Source organism: Peromyscus eremicus, chromosome 1 (genome assembly GCF_949786415.1).
Source record: "Peromyscus eremicus chromosome 1, PerEre_H2_v1, whole genome shotgun sequence".
NCBI lineage: Eukaryota > Metazoa > Chordata > Mammalia > Rodentia > Cricetidae > Peromyscus > Peromyscus eremicus.
Genome location: NC_081416.1, coordinates 187,721,996 through 187,746,801, shown reverse-complemented (window position 1 = coordinate 187,746,801; position 24,806 = coordinate 187,721,996). Strand labels below are relative to the sequence as shown.

Here is a 24,806-nt window from a genome sequence, read left to right as displayed (position 1 = left end):
TCCTAGGCTGAACTTCATGGAATTGCCATCTTTACAATGATAATATTATCATCTGCAGTGGGATGTTCTGTATGTTAACTGTGTTGCTCTGATTAGTTAATAAATAAAACAATGATTGACCAGAAGCCAGGCAGGAAGTATAGGTGGGACAAAGAGAGAAGAGGATTCTGGGAAGTGGAAGGCTGAGTCAGAAAGATGCTGCCACCCGCTATGATTAGAAGCAACATGTTAAGATACCGGTAAGCTACAAGCTATGTAGCAACTTAAAGATTAATAGAAATGGGTTAATTTAAGATATAAGAACTAGATAACAAGAAGCCTGCCATGGATATACAGTTTGTAAGTAATATAAGTCTCTGTGTGTTTACTTGGTTGTGTCTGAGCGGCCGGGGTACTGGCTGTGAGAGATTTATCCTGACCATGGGCCAGGCAGGAAAAATCTAGGTACGTTCATCATGTTTGTTCATGTTTTTCTCTGACTTTCATATTCCTGAGTAATTACAGGGGCAGATGTTTCAAGAATATCTCAGAGTCTCAATATGAGATCTCTGCCTTCTTTATGTGCATCACAATCCCCAAGACATAAGGAAGACCTTCAAGTTGATGATGATATCTCCCTAAAGGAAGAGGGGTGTTATGCTCAAGTCTTTCCTGGGGAATCTTCTGCAGGAAGTCATAAATGATTCCTAAGAAAATTCCCATCAAAGTAATATCCCAAAGTTGCTCAAATATGAATTCCCCCCCACCCCCCAAGCATGCCACACATGAAGATCAAAGCCTAATATGGCACGGTGGCCATCCTGTGGCTCAGCTCTACTGAATCTGGATCAAGCAGCTATGCAGACTTTATGACTTTCAACATTTCAGTCAGAAAGGGCTGCACCAACATTGACAGCTTCTCTCTTTACAGGTTATCACCTTCTTTCTACGTTAAGGTTTAGCTCTAGTATGAAGATTTTGAAAGTGAACAAATCATGAGACTTTATCGGAGCATTTTTATAATTGGGTTGAGTTTGCTGTGATGTCATCAGTTTTAGCACTAGTTAAAGGACTTGTCAAATTGAATGCATTTGGTGACTGTAATTTTTAATGTACAACAAGAAATATGGATTATATATGGTATACTATGGGACACATTTATGTCGTTTCTCAGAAGTATGAGTTTTGTGATGTACAGCCATAGTCATATTTCTTATGTTCTATACTTTGTATTATTATTATTTTTTTCCCTTTTTTTTTGAGACAGGGTTTCTCCATGTAGCTTTGCGCCTTTCCTGGAACTCACTTGGTAGCCCAGGCTGGCCTCGAACTCACAGAGATCCGCCTGGCTCTGCCTCCTGAGTGCTGGGATTAAAGGCATGCGCCACCACCGCCCGGCTTGTATTATTATTTTATTATTATTATTATTGTAATTGTTATTACTGAGACTGGGTCTTTGTATTCTTGGCAGTCCTAGAATTGACTATGTTGACCAGGATGGCCTCAGACTTGCAGAAATATTCTTGCTACTGCTTCCTAAGTGTTGGCATTGAAAGCTTGAATTATTTTCAATTTTTACATATAGGGCAAGAAAAAGGTTTTTATTACAGCAATTCTTTGATGGTTGAGATATGGTTTAGTGGGTAAGAGCACTGTTTGTTCTTCCAGAGGACCAGGATTCAATTTTCAACACACAATAACTCACAACTATTTTTATCTACAGCATCCGGGAATCTGATGCCCTCTACAGGCCTACACAGGCATCAGACAAACATGGAGTGCACAGAAAATTTTGTAGGCAAAAGTAACCATACACACAAAGAACAATGCACACAGTTACTATTGTAGAATTTTATTTGAATATAAACTCTGATATTTTATAACATTTAAAACTTCAATAAGCCCTGTCATAAGTTTCTTATCTTCATGTTTCTATTATGTATACTTGTGCCTTTTAAGTAGAGAACAACAGAGAAATACCATGTCACATGGTTCACAATGGTATTTTTCTGTCCTGTATGAACTGTCTGATGTCTTCTAGTATTGAAACGTGGATGTAGGATATGCTATAGTCTTTGCATTTGTGAAGTTTCTCTCCAGTATGAATTTCCTCATGTGCTCTAAGATATGACCAACTAGTGAAAGATTATAACATTCCTTACACCTGTAAAATCTCTCTCCAGTGTGTACTCTCTGATGTGTTCTAAGATTTGACATGTAGGTAATAATTTGTCACATTCCAGGCATTTTTAAGTTTCACTCCAGTATGAAGTTTCTGATGTTGTCTAAGAAATGAGCATGTAGTAAAAGATTTGTCACATTTCCTACATTTGTAAAAGTTTCTCTCTAGTATGTAGTTTCTGATGTTCTCTAAGACTTGAACAAGTAGATAAACATTTGCCACATTCCTTACATCTGTAAGGCCTTTCTCTGGTATGAACCCTCTGGTGTCTTTTAAGATTTGAGTACTGGATAAAAGACATATCACATTCCATACATTTGTAAGGTCTCTCCCCAGTGTGGACCCTCTGATGTCTTCTAAGATCTTCAGAACTGGTAAAGTATTTATCACAATTCTGACAACCATAAGGTCTCTCACCTGTATGTATTCTCTGATGTCTTTTAAAATTTGAATTCTGGATAAAGGACATGTCACATTCTCCACATTTGTAAGGTTTCTCTCCAGTATGAATTTTCTGGTGCTGTTTAAGATTTGAACTGTTAGTAAAAGATTTGTCACATTCCCTACATTTGTAAGGTTTCTCTCCAGTATGTAGTTTCTGATGCCTTATAAGAATTGAATGTGTAGATAAAGATATGCCACATTCCTTACATATGTAAGATCTCTCTCTAGTATGAACTCTTTGATGTATTTTAAGTTGTGAATTTTGGTTAAAGGACTTGTCACATTCCATACATTTGTAAGGTTTCTCCCCAGTGTGAATTCTCTGATGCCTTCTAAGATTTGAGCAACGGGAAAAGGATTTGTCACATTCCTTACATCTGTAAGGTCTCTCTCCAGTATGAACTCTCTGATGTCTTCTAAGACATGAGTCCCAGGTAAAGGATTTGTCACATTCCATACATTTGTAAGATTTCTCTCCAGTATGACTTTTCTGATGTACAGTGAGGCTTGAGGCATTACTGAAGCATTTCCCACACATCCCACACTGGTGTGGTTTCTCACCAATTTGGATTGTTTGTTGCAAAAGACTGTGTGTAGAGCTGAAATAATCGTAATATTCTCTCTGTCTGTGCTCTTTCTTTTCAGTGTAGAGTCTCAGATGTTGAGTAAGGTTGGAACTCAAATTTAAGAATTTTTCACAGTCTTTAGATTTGCAAGGTTCTTCTCCAGCGCGCATGCTTTCATGTCTATGTGGGTTGGAAGACTCAATGAATTTATCCCTGTGATTACTGCACTTGTGGTTATTGGAGTTTTCAGTAGTTTCACTTGTTTTATAACAAGCACATGTGGAGGGGTCATGAACCATTTTACCAAGCTCATTACACTTACAAGACTCCTTTTCAGTCTTCACATGGTGATGGACAGGATCATATTTGCAATAGTTCCCTGAAAATGAGTACATCTCAGATTAGTAGGGCTGCTATTAAACTTTTGATAAATGATGGTCGACATCAGTTTTCTCTTATCATAAGTTAACCAGCAACCACTTAGACACTTTTCTTTCACTGTATTTCAATGTATTCTCACAAAAACAGCACAACAGCCTTCAAGGGCCTGTGATTACTAATAAATGACTGGTCTTTATCAAAAATGTCTAATGGCACAAGATGGATCAGGAAACCTTGGAATCAGTAATTAGCTTTGTGACAGCTCATGGCTGTGGGACTGTGGGACAAGGAAAACCTCAGTTACATCTAACGGTTACAACAGGCAGGATGCATCCTGGGGCCAAAAAACTACAGTATGTTAATGATCAGCAGTCTTTTCAAGTGGAATTGGATATCACAAAATCATTTTCACCTCTTGCTTTCTCTTTCACTTGAAGCCTTCAAGTTGTCCTGCTAATTCCCTAACCCACCATAATTGTGTATACTCTCTGTTCTCCACATTCCTGGGCAATCTCATTTGCTCTGGACAGGTGTCCAGGTCTACTTTTCATCAACCATGTCTTGTGAGGTAGCCCATGAACCATGCTCTATTTTCTAGAAGGAATACAGAAGTCTAACAGTACTTTGCTTAGTACATGAAATAAAAACAAACTAGAGGAATCTAGGAAATATTCCAACGGCTCTTTCCCATCAGAATCTTTATTTGTGGAGTACTTCTCAATTTGCACATCTTGAGCTTTTCTCACAATTAAATCTATGTGAGGTACAGTGATGTAATTGCAGCTTAAAACATGGGTATAAATATTATATGATACTAAATTTCTGAATGCATTGTAGAACCAAATTAAGGGTTCATGACACTTCTAACATGGAAAATGGAAAGAAAAATATTAAATACCATGGAACAGTTGTTCTCTACTATCAAACTTTCCCTAGTCTTCTGTTCTGTCTAATAAAGCTTAAGAGAGAGTTTACAACCTATAAAGCCAGTATATAAAAAGGATTACTTTGAAGCAAAATGTCCTCACCCACAGAAACCAGGTTGCTGTAATTCTCCAGCATCACATCAATGTACAAAGCCCTCTGAGCAGTGTCCAGGCATTCCCACTCCTCTTGGGAGAAGTCCACTGTCACATCCTGGAATGTCAATGGACCCTGAAACAAAAAAATTTTGTTAGACCACGTGCTACCAGACAGAATGTTTTCCTGGATAAAAGTAGACTTGAGGAAAGGAGGGATGTAGACGATGAAGACAATTACACAATAAGATGGTTTCGATATAGTCACATCATATGATAGATTTTCTAACTCTGTGGAAACAGGATGACACAGTAGGCTCACATACAATGTAAACAAAACAACACACATTTAAGTTCTGGACATGGATGTTTATCTTTTATGGATGCTGAGTTTATGTCCAACATGATCACAGTGTACATGTCTGATAATGAAAATTCATGATGAGGAAATATGTTTTAATTGCTGTACCTGTAGATCATAGTAAGAACATGTCTCTCAACATCAAACAGCATATGTATGAACACCTAATTTTTGACAAAGAGGCCAAAACTGTACAAAGGAAAATAGAAAGCATCTTCAACAAATGGTGCTGGCTTAACTGGATGTCAACATGTAGAAGATTGCAAATAAATTCATATCTGTCACTGTGCACCAAGCTTAAGTCCAAGTGGATCAAAGACCTCAACAGAAATCCAGTTACTCTGACCTTGATAGAGAGAAAGTAGGAAGTACTCTTGAACGCATTGGCACTGTAGATCACTTACTCAATGTAACACCAGTAGCACAGACAATGAGAGTGACAATTAATAAATGGGACTACCTGAAACTGAGAAGCTTTTGCAGGGCAAAGGACACAATCCGTAAGACAAAACAAGATCCTACAGAATTGGAAAAGATCTTCACCAATCCCACATCTGACAGAGGGCTGATATCCAGAACATAGAAAGAACTCAAGAACCTACACATCAAAATACCTAACAGTCCAATTAAAAAATGGGCTATAGAGCTAAACAGAGAATAATTAACAGAAGAAGCTCAAATGGCTGAAAGACATTTAAGGAATTGTTCAAAACCCTTAGTCATCAGGGAAATGTAAATCAAATGGACTCAAGATACCATCTTACATGTGTCAGAATGGCTAAGATCAAAAACACTGAAGACAGATTATGTTGAAGAGCATTTGGAGCAAGGGGAACACTCCTACACTGTTGGTTGGAATGCAAACTCTTACAGCCACTTTGGAAATCAGTATGGCACTTTCTCAGAAAATTAGGAATCAATCTCACTCAAGACCCAGCTATACCACTCTTGGGCATACACCCAAGGAATTTTCAATCATTCCAGTAGGACACATGCTCAACTATGTTTATAGCAGCATTATTTGTAATAGCCAGAACCTGGAAACAACCTAGATGCCCTTCTACTGCAGAATGGATATAGAAAGTGTGGTACAATATAAAATGTATATTCAGCAGAGAAAAACAATAACATCATGAGGTTTGCACGCAATTGAATGGAACTAGAAAAATTCATCCTGAGTGAGGTAACCCAGACTCAGAAAGACAAACATGGTATGTACTCACTCATAAGTAGATACTAGATGTAAAGCAAAGGATAACCAGAGTGCAATTCAAACCTCGAGAGAGGCTAGCTAGTAAAGTGAACCCTAGGAAAGACACAGGGATCTCCCAGCAAAGGAGAAATGGATGAGATGTACATGAGGAAACTGTGGGTGAGGAGGGGTAATGGAGGGCAAATGACGGGGGAAAGACAGTTTAGGGGAGCAGGAAGTCTTAGCTGGATCAGGAATGGATTGGGAGAACAAGCAAAGGGATGACATGATAAATGAAGACCTCATGGGAATAGGAAGAAAGAGAGTGCTAGAAAGGTCCCCAGAAATCCACAAAAATGACTCCACTATAAAATATGGGCAATGGTCGAGAGGGTGCCTGAGTTGACCTACTCTGGTGATCAGATGGCCAAACACTCTTAACTGTCATCATAAAACTCTCATCCAGTGATTGATGAAAGCAGATGCAGAAATCCATGGCCAAGCCCCAGGTGGAGATCCAGGAGCCCAATCAGTGAGAGAGAGGAGGGATCATATGAGCAAGAGACATTGAGACTATGTTTGGAAAAAGTACGGAGACAACTAGCCAAACTAGTGGAAACACATGAACTGTGAACAAATAGCTGAGGAGCCCCCATAGAACTGCACTAGACCTTCTGGATAAGTGAGATGGTTGTTTATCTTAAACTGTTTAGGGGGTCCCCAGGCAGTGAGACCAGTACCTGTTTTTAGTGCATGAGCCGGCTTTTTGGAACCTAGTGCCTATGCTGAGACACTTTGCTCAGCCTTGGTGTAGGAAGGAGGGGATTGGTCCTGCCTCAACTGAACATATCAGGTTCTGCTGACTCCCCAGGGAAGAACTTGCACTGGAGGAAGTGGAAATGGAGGCTGGGTTGGGGAGGGAAGGCTGTGGGGTGAAAGGAGGGAGGACAGGGGAATCTGTGGTTGATATGTAAATCAAATAAAAAAAATCTCTTAATAAAAAATAAAATAAAATAAATTTTAGGAAATAAAAAAAAGAAAAAGAAACTGTCAATCATTCAATTTTATGCATTCCCTAGACTTACATTGTTATATTTTAACATGCTCAGTTTTTATGTTTAAATTCTAGGTCCAATGCCATTCCATCAACGAGCAAAGTGGTACATATGAAAGATAGAATTCATGGTTGATTAGATAAGCAAAGAAGTTTCCTTTTTTCCACAGTAACAATGAGTGTAATAACATTGCATGCTGTCAATTTTAACATTGACATGCAAAAACAGGTAATATATAGGATTATTTTATAAGCATTTTGATCCACTACCAAGCAGGTAGAAAAATCTGCATCAACCATATTTGATATAATCAAAAATTTTCCTAATATATTATGAATATGCCAACTTAGGCAAATCAATAATTTCAGAAATTTTGAAGAACACTTCATTTCTGAATAGTTACAAAAATTGAGGGAACTCTTGTTACAGGATATTTGTTTACACTGTATGAGAAATACCACCACTTTTCAGTGCTTTTCAAATGCAATAATGCTCAGAAGATCAGTTCAGGAGAAAATATGAGAATTGTTGTGCCTGAAATTTGTAGTTTTTAATGTATACCTTTTTAGTAGTTATCCTGTACTGTCTAACAGATTGTAGGTTAGCAGTGTTTATGGTTCTCACTTTATTTCTGTCAAACTGCCTAGTGGTGACATATTCTGTCTGAGTCAGGAGACAAGAATATATGCAAACCTGGCAGTCAGAGCTCATTCTCCAAATTTCTGCTGTAAAACTTAGCAGGTTCAGGGTTGGGGAGTAGAGTCATGACTCTCACAGGCACTGACTAGAGGAAAGCAATCCTGAGGAATGTTCTTTCTGCATCAAATGTGATGGATTGTGTACATCAATCAGTCAGTGTCCTCAAGACATTATTTCTGATGCATTCTATGTAATGCTACCTAATGAGTCCCAGACATAATGGCTGCACAGTGGGATCCTGTTTAGGTAATAAAAAAGAAATAAAAATGCTGATCTCAAGCCAGGTATGGTGTTACATGCCTTTAATCCCAGCACTTGGAGAAGAAGATATGTGGACCTCTGTCAGTTTGAGGCCAGTTTGGCCTACAGTGCCACATCTAGAAGAGATAGGGCTATACAGAGACAACTTGTTTCAAAACACAAAACATAACAGAAAACCAAAACACTAATCTCCCTAGCTTAGAATGTTACAACAGATCATTTTAACCAAGTGTGTGATGTGAGTAGCAATTCTCCTGAGACAAACAGATAGCAGTTGTCAACAAACATGAGGAGTCATCATCATTACCATGATATTCAACACTGAAGAAAAATAAGTAGACCACTGTGGTAGTTTGAATGTAATTAGCCACCACTGGGAGTGGCACTATTAGGAGGTGTGGCTTTGTTGGAGTAGGTATGGCCTTGTTGAAGGAAGTGTGTCACTGTGGGGGTGAGATTGGAGATCTCATTTGTTTAAGTTTCACTCAGTCTGACACTCAGTTAACTTTCTGTTGCCTGGAGATGTAGGATGCTCAGCTACTACTCCATGTTGTCTGCCTCTATGCTGCCATGATGATAATGGAATGAACCCTGAAACTATAAGCTGCCTCCTCAATTAAATGCTTTCTTTTATAAGAGGTGCCATGGTCTTAGTGTCTCTTCACAGCAATTGCATTCTTAACAAGTCAACTACAATCTGAATCTACACTCAAGAACATTATATTCATGGTAGGATCAAGCCACTTATGGAAGCCATGTTCTGCACTGTCTAGTTTCCTTAAATTTTTAGTATTAGGAACCAGGAATTACTTAGCATTAAAAAACCAAGCTTTAAGCTCGGCAGTGGTGGCGCACGCCTTTAATCCCAGCACTCGGGAGGCAGAGCCAGGCGGATCTCTGTGAGTTCGAGGCTAGCCTGGGCTACCAAGTGAGTTCCAGGAAAAGGCGCAAAGCTACACAGAGAAACCCTGTCTCGAAAAACCAAAAAAAAAAAAAACCCCAAGCTTTGTCTCTTAAATGTACATAGTGCTAAGATGTTGTGAAAACTCTCATGTGTTTCAATATGAGCTCTTTACAACCTTGATTCAAGGAAATGGAACAGTTCCCACAAATAAAGCCTGCAGGACACAGGATTCCTCACTCACCAATATATAAAGATATAGTCCTTATTCTACAACAATTATACATCAAATCAATGTATTTTTTGTTCATGTGTTAAAATGGAAATTTTTTCAATGTTACTAGTCATAATTTCATGTGAGATACTTATTCTTGGGGGAAAATAATCTGGGAAAGTAGAACAGACAAAAATCTTGTAATTGTGGATTTATGAAATTATATTGCATACCTGTAGTCATAAATACAGCATGTTACAGTCATTTAAAAAAAGACAATGATAAGAGATTTTGATAGGGGCTCCAGAACAAAAAGAAAAATTAAAAAGCTAAGGCACTTAATATTTGACAAAGGGGGCAAAAAGATACAGGACAAAAATGTTGTCTTTTTAACAAATGGTGTTGGTAAACCTGAACACAGCAGAAGAATGCAATTAGATGTTTATCTTTCATTTGTACAAAAGTCCATTAAAATTGGATAAAAAATCTTATATCAAATCAGAAACACATAGACAACTGGAAAACATAGAGAAGATCCATCAGGATATTGGGATAGGCAAGGCCTATTGATTAGGAAGAACAACAACAACACAGGAAGTGAAACAATGGGACTACATGAATAGAAAAAGTTTCTGTTTGGAAACCATCAGCACAGCACACAGACACCCAAGTGATGGAAGAGAATCTGTGCCAGTGACATTGTTGATAGGGGCTCATACCTAGAATTTACCAAGAATTACAGAAATTAAATACCAAGGAAATTATGCTGCCATTTATAGATGCACAAAAGAGCTGAATAGACATTTTTTAAAGACAAATACACAAATGGCCAATAAATATTTCTAAAGTGTTCAGGATCCCTTAAAAAATGCCATCATGGAATCCCAAATTAAAAGTGTTTTGAAATATCACCTCATCCCAGGCTGAGAATGGCTGTCATCAACTAACCAGAAAACAAATGTTAGGCAAGGTGAGAAGAGAAAGGAAGCCTTATTCACTGTGGTTGGGGTGTGTGAAAATTATACACTCAGTGTGGTAATGAGTTTCAAGATTATTAAAAAAATGAAGATAGAACTAATGTATGACCCAGCAATGTCACTCCTGGAAACATAATTTGAAAACACTACACCTCACTATAGAGATGTTTACACTCCACATTCATGGCTACTGTCTTCAGCATGGCAAAATATTAGAATTAACCAAATTATATGAAGACTGTACACATGCATAATGGAATATCATTCAGCTGAAGAGAAAATTGTAGGAAAATGGTTAGACATCGAATGTGTAATATTAAGTTAGGTCACACAGTGCCAGAAAGAAGAAATCACATTTTTTCTAATATGCAGAAACTGGCCAATAACATGTGTGTATGAGAAACAAAATGCACAGGTACTTAGCAGAACATGGAGAAAAGAGATCAAGAAAAGTTAAATAACAAGGTTGAGGTAGGACTGAATGCAGATAATGAATAGCAGTTGTGAAAAAGTATATAAACTAAGTAATTTTCTATCTGTTATTCTTCCAAAGTAATTTTTGTTTCTCAGATGGATAAGTTGATAAAAATATATTCAATAACAAACATATAAAGCCCTGTTTGAAAGACTCCAGAGCTTATGTTCCCAACAAATACTCTAGCTCAATAAAATTGCAATATTTGTACAGTACTTGTACAATAATTGCGTCCAGTTAATTACAGTGTGTGTGTGTGTGTGTGTGTGTGTGTGCATTGTTTATTTGCAACAATTGTCATAATAAAATTTAAAATATTGTCAGTAGCAGAAAATTAAAGGTTTGCAATATCTGAACATATAACATTTCTTGAAAAGTAGGCATGACCACTGACCGGGAAAACCCTTACTGGAGAATCAGCCATTTCTTTCTGTTTCTTTTCTCTGATGTTCTCTTTCAGGAACAAGGAATAGATGACTTGCTGACCTTTCATATAAGGGGTCAAAAAGAAAAAGAAAAAATTAATACTGAAAGCTGTAGCACAAATTATAGTTGGTCTTATTAATAAAAACCCGAAGTCTGATATCAGGGGGAAAGCTGAAAGATCAGAGAAGCAACACAGCCAGCTGCGTGTTCTTAAACCTGTGAGATTCTCCAACTGAAAGAGTGCTGAGCTCCTGTCTCCTTCCACCTTATATTCCTTTCTCTGCCCAGCCTTATGACTTCTTATCCCAAACTCCTTAGCACAGGGTTTAAAGGTGTGTGTGCCTCCCCAGCACTGGGAACAAAGACATGAAATCCCAAGAGCTGAGATTAAAGGAGTGTGCCACCACTGCCTGGCTCTGTTTCTCTTTTAAACTGGATCAGTCTTTTGTAGCCTAGGGTGACACTGACTTTTCAGAGATCTGTCTGCCTCTGCCTCCCGAGTACTGGGATTAAAGGTGTGTGCCACCACTGCCTAGACTCTATGACTAACTAGTGGCTGGCTTTGTTTGCCCTCTGATCTTCAAGCAAGCTTTATTTATAAGAGCATACACAAACTACTACCACAGAAAGCTGTTAGAAAACAATGTCAAACCACAGGAAAAATCCAAGCAAGAAACTATGACCAGACAATGATCCCAAATCCAGAAGAGAGTGGAATGATATTTCAATCTTGAAGAGAAAATCAATGTCAACTCTATTTTTGCATCAAGAAAAAAATTTATCTTAAAGGTGATAGAGACATAAGTGCATTTGAAGATAGCCTTGAGATAACACAACTGATTTCACTAAAGCAGCTTTGCTGACAATAACTAGAGGCAAAATTTATACAGGGCTATCAGAAGAATTATCCAAGTAAATACAGGAAATAATAATTCTATGTGGTGACTACATAAATACAAGAGAACTTGGAAGTAATCATCCATGGGCAAGACAGCAAATCACCAATTCTCACACAGAAGAAAGAAAAGTATGTTGTAAGAGTCTTAAAATGGTCTTATAATAAAAAACCTGAAACAAAATATTGGGATAATGGCTGAAAGATCAGAGAAGCAGAGCAAGCCCCAGCCATGACCTCTTACCTCACCAACTCCTCAGCCTGAAAGAACTCAGCCAAGAGGCCTCAAGCTGAATGAATTTCCTCAGCTGCAAAGGTCTCAGCCCAAATGCCTTTAGTTCCTGTCTCCTCAAGCCTTATATACCTTTCTCTGCCCAGCCATCACTTCCTGGGATTAAAGGGTGTGTGCTTCCCAGTACTGGGATTAAAGGTGTGTGCCACCACTGCCTGGCTCTGTTTTCTCTCCTACGCTGAGTCAATCTAATGTAGTCCAGGGTGGCTTTGAACTCACAGAGATCCACATGGATCTCTGCCTCACGACTCCTAGGACTACGGTGTGTGCCACCACTATGTGACCTCTATGTCTAATCTAGTAGCTTGTTCTGTCCTCTGATCTTCAGGCAAATTTTATTAGGGTACACAACACATCACCACATAAATGTTACCAATAATCTAACCCACCAACAATATAAAAGAAATCTGAGTGAATGATAATGCCATGATCAAAAATCTAACCATTCTGGAAGTTGATATAGAGACTACTCAATTAAACAAATCCAGAAGTTAAATAAACCTAGCACTGTACTGCACTCACCACTAGATGGTGGTCTTGTCATTTTACTAACTCAGGAACAAGTTTGCCTTCTGTGACTCATAATAAGCTGAATTGACTCACCCCAACACACACACACACACACACACACACACACACACACACACACACACACACACACACACTAACACCACCCATCCCTGGTGGGTGCAGAGACTCTTGCTGTGCCAAAAGTAGAAAGTAAGTAAGGTATGTGGTTCCTGGCCTAAAAATGTCAGTTACACCTTCCATCTATGGTTCCAGAAACAATGAGGATGCAGAAAAGGAGGAAAGGGAGTAAGAAGGGAATGAGGAGGAAGGGCTAAGACATGCCATTCTCTAGACTCCACACAGCTGTTGTAATCAGTAACCAACAGTAACTGTACTGACCTGCATGGACCTCACACTAGACCACAATCAATTCTAGGAAAGGAAAAGGCTCACAGAGCCCACTCTTTACCTTTCAAATGTTGGCTATAGATAGAGTGTAGGAGAAGAATCTCTGCCTTTAGCTGTAGTCCTCTGCTGAGCCAACCAGACTCCAACACAGAGCTCCAAACCCACAGTCTCACAGATGGCCCTGGATAATCTCAGGGGATTCCAAGCAAAATTAATAGAGATGAACACTCTAGAGAAATTGGTTGGAATTGTGGACCATGATAGCAAACAGGTAGGAGGTGAGAGTGTTTGATGTGTGCATGCTCAGACACACACAGAGAGTGTGTATATGTACACATTTGTATGTGAGCATAAAACAGGTATTATTTTTAAAAAATCCTGGTTTTTGAATCAGGGTTTCTCTGTGTAACACTGGCAGTCATGAAACTTCAGGCTGAAGTAAATTCCCAGAGATCTGCTTACCTCTGTCTTGGGTGTGTTGCAATGAATGGTGTGCACCACCCTGCCCTTCTCAGAAATTTATCATAAATGACCAAAACAGTCTGTACATTCCTTTTCATTGTATAATTATCTGGTATTCTTGTTTTGTTTTGGTTTTGGTTTTTTGAGACTGGGTTTGTCTGAGTAATAGTCCTGGCTGTACTAGAATTCCCTTTATAGAAAAGGATGATCTGGAACTCACTGAGATTGACCTACCTCTGCTCTGGCATGCTGGGATTAAAGGAGTGTGCCACCACACCCTGCACATTATCTGGTTTAATATCATGTAAAACTAAGAGTCAAGGGGAGTCTCCTCTTTTGTGAGTCAAGATTTTGTTTGTTTGTTTATTTTTGGTTGCTTATTTTGTTTTGTTTTGAAGAAGGGTTTTATGTTATAGTCTTGTCTGTCATGGAATATGAACACTAGGCTATCTTTGAACTCACAGAGGTATGTCTGCCTCCGGTGCGCTGGTATTAAAGGTGTGTGCCACTGTTAAAAAGTATTTCAAGCTGGGTGGTGGTGATGCATGCCATTAATCCCAGCACTCGGGAGGCCGAGGCAGGCAGATCTCTGTGAGTTCAAGGCCAGCCTGGTCTACAAAGTGAGTTCCAGGAAAGGCACAAAGCTACACAGAGAAACTCTGTCTTGAAAAACCAAAAAAAAAAAAAAAAAAAAAAAAAGAAAAGAAAAAAAAAAGAAATATTTCTAGTAACTTTGATGTTAGTTTTTCTCTGGAGTTCTGATGGAATCCTGTCAATCTGTTCAAGGGGTAGTTTTAGAGGTGGCATTTTATACCTGCTTCAGTCACATTGCTACTGATGTTCTGATTACATATCTATTTACTTATTATTTCATGTTGTTTAAATTTGGTGTGTTATATTCATCTATTTCAATTAGAGTTTCCAATTTGTGTAACGAAAGTCTTTAAGGTCAGGTAAAAAGAGATCCAATTGATCACTCATTCCTATCATTTTGGCTGTGCAGTTACCTTGTATAATTGTCAAGACATGATAACAGGACAGGTGGTGGTAGCAAACAGCTTTAATCTCAGCACTCAGGAGGCAAAGACAGACACATCTCTGTGATTTCAAGACCAGCCTGGTCTACAGAGTGAATTCCAGGTCAGCAAAGGCTACAGAGCAAATAACAAAAACAATAATAACAAAAAGTTATGCTTAGTTCAGCAAGGTCATGCAAGCCTTTTAACCCAGCACTCAGGAGGCTTGGGCTAGGCAACTCTGAGTTTAAGGCCAGTGACATTTACACAGTGAGATTAGGAAAGTGGAAAGACACAGAGACATTGTCTCAAAATCATGTAATTTGCTCCCATGAGCAATAGCTTTCATGGTTTCAGAAGGACCATGCAAGCTTCCAAAGCAGTGAACCAAACAAAAGTCCTGTGATGCCTATGAACCACATCAACTGTCATCCTCAAACAGTAGCCCTAAGAAAGAAGTAGTGACAAGCATACATTGGTGGTAACCTGAATTGGGATCCTAATTAGCATTATTTTAAAAACCCCTAGACAGATATTGAGGGAGAAAACTGAAATATTAGAAAAAGGAGAACAGCCAGCCACCAGAGAATTCTTACCTCTATGAAATATCAAACCAAGTGCTGGAGGGAACCTGTCTCCATATATTGTAAGACTGAATAGGCCAAGATCCTGAGTCCACTTGCCTTATATTCCTGTCTCTAACTCCCTAGTGCTGGGATTAAAGGTGTGAGTCAATACCACCCAGCTCTGTTTCTCTTTTAACACCAGCACACCGGAGGCAGACATACCTCTGTGAGTTCAAAGATAGCCTAGTGTTCATATTCCATGACAGACAAGACTATAACATAAAACCCTTGTTCAAAGCAAAACAAAATAAGCAACCAAAAACAAACAAAAAACCAAAATCTTCTTGACTCACAAAAGAGGAGTTTCCCTTGACTCTTAGTTTTACATGATATTAAACCAGATAATGTGCAAGATGTGGTGGCACACTCCTTTAATCCCAGCATGCCAGAGTATAGGTAGGTCACTCTCAGTGAGTTCCATATCATCCTTTTTCATTAAGGGAATTCTAGTACAGCCAGGACTATTACTCAGACAAAACCAGTCTCAAAAATCCAAAACCAAACCAAAACAAAAAAACTAGATAATTATACAATGAAAAGGAATGTACAGACTGTTTTGGTCATTTATGATAAATTTCTGAGAAGGGCAGGGTGGTGCACACCATTCATCGCAACACACCCAAGACAGAGGTAAGCAGATCTCTGGGAATTTACTTCAGCCTGAAGTTTCATGACTGCCAGTGTTACACAGAGAAACCCTGATTAAAAAACCAGGATTTTTTAAAAATAATACCTGTCTTATGCACACATACAAATGTGTACATATACACACACTCTTAGTTTGTTTGAGCATGCACACATCAAACACTGCCCACTCTCACCTCCTACCTGTCTGCTATCATGGTCCACAATTCCAACCAATTTCTCTAGAGTGTCCATCTCTATTAATTTTTCTTGGGATCCCCCGAGATTATCCAGGGCCATCTGTGAGACTGTGGGTTTGGAGCTCTGTGTTGGAGTCTGGTTGGCTCAGCAGAGGACTACAGCTAAAGGCAGAGATTCTTCTCCTACACTCTATCTATAGCCAACATTTGAAAGGTAAAGAGTGGGCTCTGTGAGCCTTTCCCTTTCCTCGTCTGTGGTCTAGTGTGAGGTCAATGCAGGTCAGTACAGGTGCTGTTGGTTACTGATTACAACAGCTGTGTGGAGTGTAGAGAATGGCATGTCTTAGCCCTTCCTCCTCATTCCCTTCTTACTCCCTTTCCTCCTTTTCTGCATCCTCATTGTTTCTGGAACCATAGATGGAAGGTGTAACTGACATTTTTTGGCCAGGAACCACATACCTTACTTACTTTCTACTTTTGGCACAACAAGAGTCTCTGCACCCACCAGGAATGGGTGGGGTTAGTGTGTGTGTGTGTGTGTGTGTGTGTGTGTGTGTGTGTGTGTGTGTGTGTGTGTGTGTCTGTGTGTGTGTGTCTGTGTGTGTGTCTGTGTGTTGGGGTGAGTCAATTCAGCTTATTATGAGTCACAGAAGACAAACTTGTTCTTGAGTTAGTAAAATGACAAGACCACCATCTAGTGGTGAGAGCAGTACAGTGCTAGGTTTATTTAACTTCTGGATTTGTTTAATTGAGTAGTCTTCATATCAACTTCCAGAATGGCTAGATTTTTGATCATGGCATTATCATTCACTCAGATTTCTTTTATATTGTTGGTGGGTTAGATTATTGGTAGCGTTTATGTGGTGATGTGTTGTGTACCCTAATAAAATTTGCCTGAAGATCAGAGGACAGAACAAGCTACTAGATTAGACATAGAGGTCACATAGTGGTGGCACACACCGCAGTCCTAGGAGTCGTGAGGCAGAGATCCATCTGGATCTTTGTGAGTTCAAAGCCACCCTGGACTACATTGGATTCACTCATCGTAGGAGAGAAAACAGAGCCAGGCAGTGGTGGCACACACCTTTAATCCCAGTACTTGGAAGCACACACCATTTAATCCCAGGAAGTGATGGCTGGGCAGAGAAAGGTATATAAGGGTTGAGGAGACAGGAACTAAAGGCATTTGGGCTGAGACCTTTGCAGCTGAGGAAGTTCATTCGGCTTGAAGCCTCTTGGCTGAGTTCTTTCAGGCTGAGGAGTTGGTGAGGTAAGAGGTCATGGCTGGGATTTGCTCTGCTTCTCTGATCTTTCAGCCATTACCCCAATATTTTGTTTCAGGTTTTTTATTATAAGACCATTTTAAGAATCTTACAACAAATTTTCTTTCTTCTGTGTGAGAATTGGTGATTTGCTGTCTTGCCCATGGATGATTACTTCCAAGTTCTCTTGTATTTATGTAGTCACCACATAGAATTATTATTTCCTGTATTTACTTGGATAATTCTTCTGATAGCCCTGTATAAATTTTGCCTCTAGTTATTGTCAGCAAAGCTGCTTTAGTGAAATCAGTTGTGTTATCTCAAGGCTATCTTCAAATGCACTTATGTCTCTATCACCTTTAAGATAAATTTTTTTCTTGATGCAAAAATAGAGTTGACAGTGATTTTCTCTTCAAGATTGAAATATCATTCCACTCTCTTCTGGATTTGGGATCATTGTCTGGTCATAGTTTCTTGCTTGGATTTTTTCCTGTAGTTTGACATTGTTTTCTAACAGCTTTCTGTGGTGGTTGTTTGTTTATGCTCTTATAAATAAAGCTGGCCTGAAGATCAGAGGGTAAACAAAGCCAGCCACTAGTCAGTCATAGAGTCTAGGCAGTGGTGGCACACACCTTTAATCCCAGTACTCGGGAGGCAGAGGCAGACAGATCTCTGAAAAGTCAGTGTCACCCTAGGCTACAAAAGACTGATCCAGTTTAAAAGAGAAACAGAGCCAGGCAGTGGTGGCGCATTCCTTTAATCTCAACTCTTGGGATCTCATGTCTTTGTTCCCAGTGCTGGGGAGGCACACACACACCTTTTAAACCTACGCTAAGGAGTTTGGGATAAGAAGTGGTATGGCTGGGCAGAGAAAGGAATATAAGGTGGAAGGAGACAGGAGCTCAGCACTCTTTCAGTTGGAGAATCTTACAGGTTTAAGAACTAGCAGCTGGCTGTGTTGCTTCTCTGATCTTTCAGCTTTCCCCCTGATATCAGACTTTGGGTTTTTATTAATAAGACCAACTATAATTTGTGCTACAGCTTTCAGTATTAATTTTTTCTTTTTCTTTTTGACCCCTTATATGAAAGGTCAGCAAGTCATCTATTCCTTGTTCCTGAAAGAGAACATCAGAGAAAAGAAACAGAAAGAAATGGCTGATTCTCCAGTATGTATTTTCCATGTCAGTGGTCATGCCTACTTTTCTAGAAATGTTATATGTTCAGATATTGCAAACCTTTAATTTTCTGCTACTGACAATATTTTAAATTGTATTATGAAAATTGTTGCAAATAAACAACACACACACAATGTAATTAACTGGATTCAATTACTGTACAAGTACTGTACAAATATTCCAATTTTATTTAGCTAGAGTACTTATTTGGAACATAAGCTCTGAAGTCTTTCAAATGGGGCTTTATATTTTTGTTATTGAATATATTTTTATCAACTGATCCATCTGAAAAACAAAAAAATTACTTTGGAAGAATCACAGATAGAAAAATACTTAGTTTATATACTTTTTCACAACTGCTATTCATTATCTACATTCAGTCCTACCTCAACCCTGTTATTTAACTTTTCTTGATCTCTTTTCTCCATGTTCTGCTAAGCACCTATGCATTTTGTTTCTCATACACACATATTGTTGGCCAGTTTCTGCATATTAGAAAAAATGTGATTTCTTCTTTCTGGCACTGTGTGACCTAACTTAATATTACACATTCTATGTCTAAAAATTTTCTTGCAATTTTCTCTTCAGCTGAATGGTATTCCATTATGTATGTGCACAATCTTTATATAATTAGGGTAATTCTAATAGTTTGCCATGTTGAAGTCAGTAGCAGTGAATGTGGAGTGTAAAGATCTCTGTAGTGAGGTGTAGTGTTCTCAAATTATGTTTCCAGGAGTGACATTGTTGGGTCATACATTAGTTCTATCTTCAATTTTTTTAATAATCTTGAAACTCATTACCACACTGAGTGTATAATATTCACACACCTCCATCTACAGTGAATAAGGCTTCCTTTATCTCCTCACTTTGCCTAACTTTTGTTTTCTGGTTAGTTGATGACAGCCATTCTCAGCCTGGGGTGAGGTGATATTTCAAAGCAGTTTTAATTTGGGATTCCATGATGGCACTTTTTTTAGGGATTCTGAACACTTTTGCAATATTTATTGGCCATTTGTGTATTTGTCTTTAAAAAATATCTATTCAGCTCCTTTGAGCATCTGTAAATGGCAGTATAATTTCCTTGGTATTTAATTTCTGTAATTCTTGGTGAATTCTAGGTATGAGCCCCTATGAAAAATGTCACTGGTACAGATTCTTTTCTAACACTTGGGTGTCTGTGTGCTGTGCTGACGGTTTCCAAAGAGAAACATTTTCTATTCATGTAGTCCCATTGTTTCACTTCCTGTGTTGTTGGTGTCCTTTCTAACCAATAAGGCCTTGCCTATCCCAATATAATGATGGATCTTCTCTACGTTTTCCAGTTATCTATGGGTTTCTGATTTGATATAAAATATTTGATCTACTTTGAATGGACTTTTGTACAAATGAAAGATAAACATCTAATTACATTCTTCTGCTGTGTTCAGGTTTACCAACACCATTTGTTAAAAAGACTACATTTTTGTGCTGTATCTTTTTGCCCCCTTTGTCAAATATTAAGTGCCTTAGCTTTTTAATTTTTCTTTCTTTCTGGAGCCCCTGTCATAATCTCTTATCATTGCCTTTTTTGAAATGACTGTAACATGCTGTATTTATGACTACAGGTATACAATATAATTTCATAAATCCACACTTACAAAATTTTTGTCCATTTTTCCTTCCCAGATTATTTTCCCCTAAGAATAATTATCTCATATGAAATTATGACTAGTAATTTTGAAAAAATTTCCATTTTAACACATGAACAAAAAATGCATTGACGTGATGTATAATTGTAGAATAAGGGCTATATCTTTATATATTAGTGGGTGAGGAATCCTGTGTCTTGTAGGCTCTTTTTGTGGGAATGGTGCATTTCCTTGAATCATGGTTGTAAAGAGCTCCTATTGAAGCACATGAGAGTTTTCACAACATCTTAGCACTATGTGCATGTAAGAGACAAAGCTTGGTTTTTATTGCTAAGTAATACTTGGTTCCTAACACTAAATATTTAAGGAAACTAGACAGTGCAGAATACGGCTTGCACAAGTGGCTTGATCCTACCATGAAAATCATATTCTTGAGTGTAGATTCAGAGTGTAGTTGACTTGTTAAGACTGCAATTGCTGTAAACACACACTTAAACCATGGCACCTCTTACAAAGGAAAACATTTAATTGAGGAGGCAGCTTACAGTTTCAGAGGTTCAGTCCATTATCATCATGGCGGCATAGAGGCAGACTAGAGGTAGTAGTAGCTGAAAGTCCTACATCTCCAGGCAACAGGAAGTCAACTGAGTGTCACATTGAGTGAAGCTTAAACAAAGGAGATCTCCAATCTCACCCCCACAATGACACACTTCCTCCAACAAGGCCATACCTACTGCAACAAAGCCACACTTCCTAATAGTGCCACTCCCAGTGGTGGCTAATTACATTCAAACTACCACAGTGGTCTACTAATTTTTCTTCAGTGTTTAATATCATGGTAATGATGATGACTCCTCATGTTTGTTGACAACTGCTATCTGTTTGTCTCAGGAGAATTGCTACTCACATCACACACTTGGTTAGAATGCTCAGTTGTAACATCCCAAACTAGTGAGATCAGTGTTTTTGGTTTTTTGTTATGTTTTGTGTTTTGAAACAAGTTGTCTCTGTATAGCCCTGTCTCTTCCAGAAGTGGCACTGTAGGCCAAACTGGCCTCAAACTCACAGAGGTCCACATATCTTCTTCCCCAAGTGCTGGGATTAAAGACATGTACCACCACACCTGGCTTGAGAGCAGCATTTTCATTTTTTTTTATTGCCTAGACAGGATCCCACTGTGAAGCCATTACTGTCTGGGACTCATTAGGAAGCATTACGTAGAATGGATTAGAAATAATGTCTTGAGGACACTGACTGATTGATGTGCACACTCCATCACATTTGATGCAGAAAGAACATTCCTCAGGATTGCTTTCCTCTAGTCAGTGCCTGTGAGAGTCATGACTCTACTCCCCAACCCTGAACCTGCTAAGTTTTACAGCAGAAATTTGGAGAATGAGTTCTGACTGCCAGGTTTGCATGTATTCTTGACTCATGACTCAGACAGATATGTCACCACTATGCAGTTTGAGAGAAATAAAGGAAGAATCATAAACACTGCTAACCTAAAATCTGTTAGACAGTACAGGATAACTACTAAAAGGAATACATTAAAAACTACAAATTTCAGGCACAAAAATTCTCATATTTTCTCCTGAACTGATCTTCTGAGCATTATTACATTTGAAAAGCACTGAAAAGTGATGGTATTTCTCATGCAGTGTAAACAAATATCCTGTAACAAGAGTTCCCTCAATTTTTGTAACTATTTAGAAATGAAATGTTCTTCAAAACTTCTGAAGTTATTGATTTGCCTAAGTTGGCATTTTCATAATATATTAGGAAAATTTTTGATTATATCAAATATGGTTGATGCAGATTTTTCTACCTGCTTGGTAGTGGATCAAAATGCTGATAAAATAATCTCATATATTACCTGTTTTTGCATTTCCATGTTAAAATTGACAGCATGCAATGTTATTACACTTGTTACTGTGGAAAAAAGGAAACTTCTTTGCTTATCTAATCAACAATAAATTCTACCTTCCATGTCTACCACATTGCTCATTAATGGAATGGTATTGGACCTAGAATTTAAACATAAAAACTGAGCATGTTAGAATATAACCATGTAAGTCTAGGGAATGTTTAAAATTGATTAGTTGACAGTTTCTTATTCTTTTTTTTATTTCCTAAATTTTATTTTTTTATTTTTTATAAGAGATTTTTTATTTGATTTACATATCAACCACAGATTCCCCTATTCTCCCTCCTTTCACCCCACAGCCTTCCCTCCCCAAACCACCCTCCATTCCCACTTCCTCCAAGGCAAGGTCTTCCCTAGTGAGTCAGCAGAGCCTGATACATTCATTTGAGGCAGGTCCAATCCCCTCCTTCCTGCACCAAGGTTGAGCAAAGTGTCTCAGCATAGGCACCAGGTTCCAGAAAGCCAGCTCATGCACTAAGAACAGGTACTGATCTCACTGCCTGGGGACCCCCTAAACAGTTTAAGATAAACAACTGTCTCACTTATCCAGAAGGCCTAGTGCAGTTCCTTGGGGGTTCCTCAGCTATTGGTTCACAGTTCATGTGTTTCCACTAGTTTGGCTAGTTGTCTCTGTAGTTTTTCCAAATATAGTCTCGATGTCTCTTGCTCATATGATCCCTCCTCTCTCTCACTGATTGGGCTCCTGGAGCTCCACCTGGGGCTTGGTCATGGATTTCTGCATCTGCTTTCATCAATCTCTGGATGAGAGTTCTATAATGACAGTTAGAGTATTTGGCCATCTGATCACCAGAGTAGGTCAACTCAGGCACCCTCTCGACCATTGCCAGTATTTTATAGTGGAGTCATTTTTGTGGATTTCTGGGGACCTCTCTAGCACTCTCTTTCTTCCTATTTCCATGGGGTCTTCATTTATCATGTTATCTCTTTTCTTGTTCTCCCAATCCATTCGTGATCCAGCTAGGACCTCCTGCTCCCCTAAGCTCTCTTCTCCCGACATTTGCCCTCCATTAACACTCCCTCACCCCAGCTTGCTCATGTAGATCTCATCCATTTCTCCATTGCTGGGTGATCCCTGTGTCTTTCCTAGAGTTCTCTTTACTAGCTAGCCTCCCTCGAGGTTTGAATTGCACTCTGGTTATCCTTTGCTTTACATCTAGTATCTACTTATGAGTGAGTACATACCAGGTTTGACTTTCTGAGTCTGGGTTACCTCACTCAGGATGATTTTTTCTAGTTCTATCCAATTGCGTGCAAACCTCATGATGTCATTATTTTTCTCTGCTGAGTATACGTTGTTTATTGTACCACACTTTCTTTATCCATTCTTCAGTTGAAGGGCATATAGGTTGTTTCCAGGTTCTGGCTGTTACAAATAATGCTGCTATGAACATAGTTGAGCATGTGTTCTACTGGAATGATTGAGAATTCCTTGGGTGTATACCCAAGAGTGGTATAGCTGGGTCTAGAGTGTGATTGATTCCCAATTTTTTGAGAAAGCACCATACTGATTTCCAAAGAGGCTGTACAAGTTTGCATTCCCACCAACAGTGGAGAAGTGTTCCCCTTGCTCCAAATGCTCTTCAACATAATCTGTCTTCAGTGTTTTTTTATCTTAGCCATTCTGACACGTGTAAGATGGTATCTTGAGTCCATTTGATTTGCATTTCCCTGATGGGTAAGGATGTTGAGCCATTCCTTAAATGTCTTTCAGCCATTTGAGCTTCTTCTGTTGAGAATTCATTGTTTAGTTCTGTAGCCCATTTTATAATTGGACTGTTAGTTATTCTGATGTGTAGTTTCTTGAGTTCTTTATATATTCTGGATATCAGACCTCTGTCAGATGTGGGGTTGGTGAAGACATTTTCCCATTCTGTGGGCTCTTGTTTTGTCTTAATGACCATGTCCTTTGCCCTGCAAAAGCTTCTGTTTTAGGTGGTCCCATTTACTAATATTTGCTCTCAGTGTCTGTGCTACTGCTGGTATATTTAGGAATTGATATACAGTGCCAATGTGTTCAAGAGTTCTTCCAACTTTCTCTTCTATCAGGGTCAGAGTAAGTGGATTTATGTTGAGGTCTTTGATCCACTTGGACTTAAACTTGGTGCACAGTGACAGATATGTATTTATTTGCATCTTCTACATGTTGACATCTAGTTATGCCAGCACCATTTGTTGAAGATGCTTTCTTTTTTCCACTGTACAGTTTTGGCCTCTTTGTCAAAAATTAGGTGTTCATACATATGTGGTTTAATGTTGAGTGGCACGTTCTTACTATGATTTACAGGTACAGCAATTAAAACACATTTCCTCATCATGAATTTTCATTCTGAGACATATACACTGTGATCCTGTTGGAGATAAACACAGTATTCTTAATAGATGAACATCCATGTCCAGAACTTAAATGTGTGGGTTTTTTTTGTATACTGTATGTGAGCCTATTATGTCATTCTGTTTCCACAGAGTTAGAAAATCTATCATATGATGTGACTATATTGAAATCATTTTACTGTGTAATTGTCTTCATCATCTACATCCCTCATGTCCTCAAGTATACTTACATCCAGGAAAACACTCTGTCTGGTAGCATGTGGTCTAACAACTTTTTTGTTTCAGGATCCACTCACA

General features: G+C 38.7%; 1 protein-coding gene across 1 annotated transcript; it reads right to left on the bottom strand.

Annotated features, from left to right (window-relative positions):
- Positions 1–2,333: 2,333 nt before the first annotated feature.
- Positions 2,334–16,265, bottom strand: LOC131903524 (zinc finger protein 664-like; the record flags this gene model as incomplete). Its single annotated transcript, XM_059254139.1, has 3 exons — positions 16,170–16,265; positions 4,581–4,707; positions 2,334–3,550 (listed from the first exon to the last, which is right to left on the bottom strand). Coding segments are annotated over exons 1-3 (1,440 nt in total), but the record flags the coding sequence as incomplete, so codon positions are not given.
- Between the last annotated feature and the right edge of the window lie 8,541 nt (positions 16,266–24,806).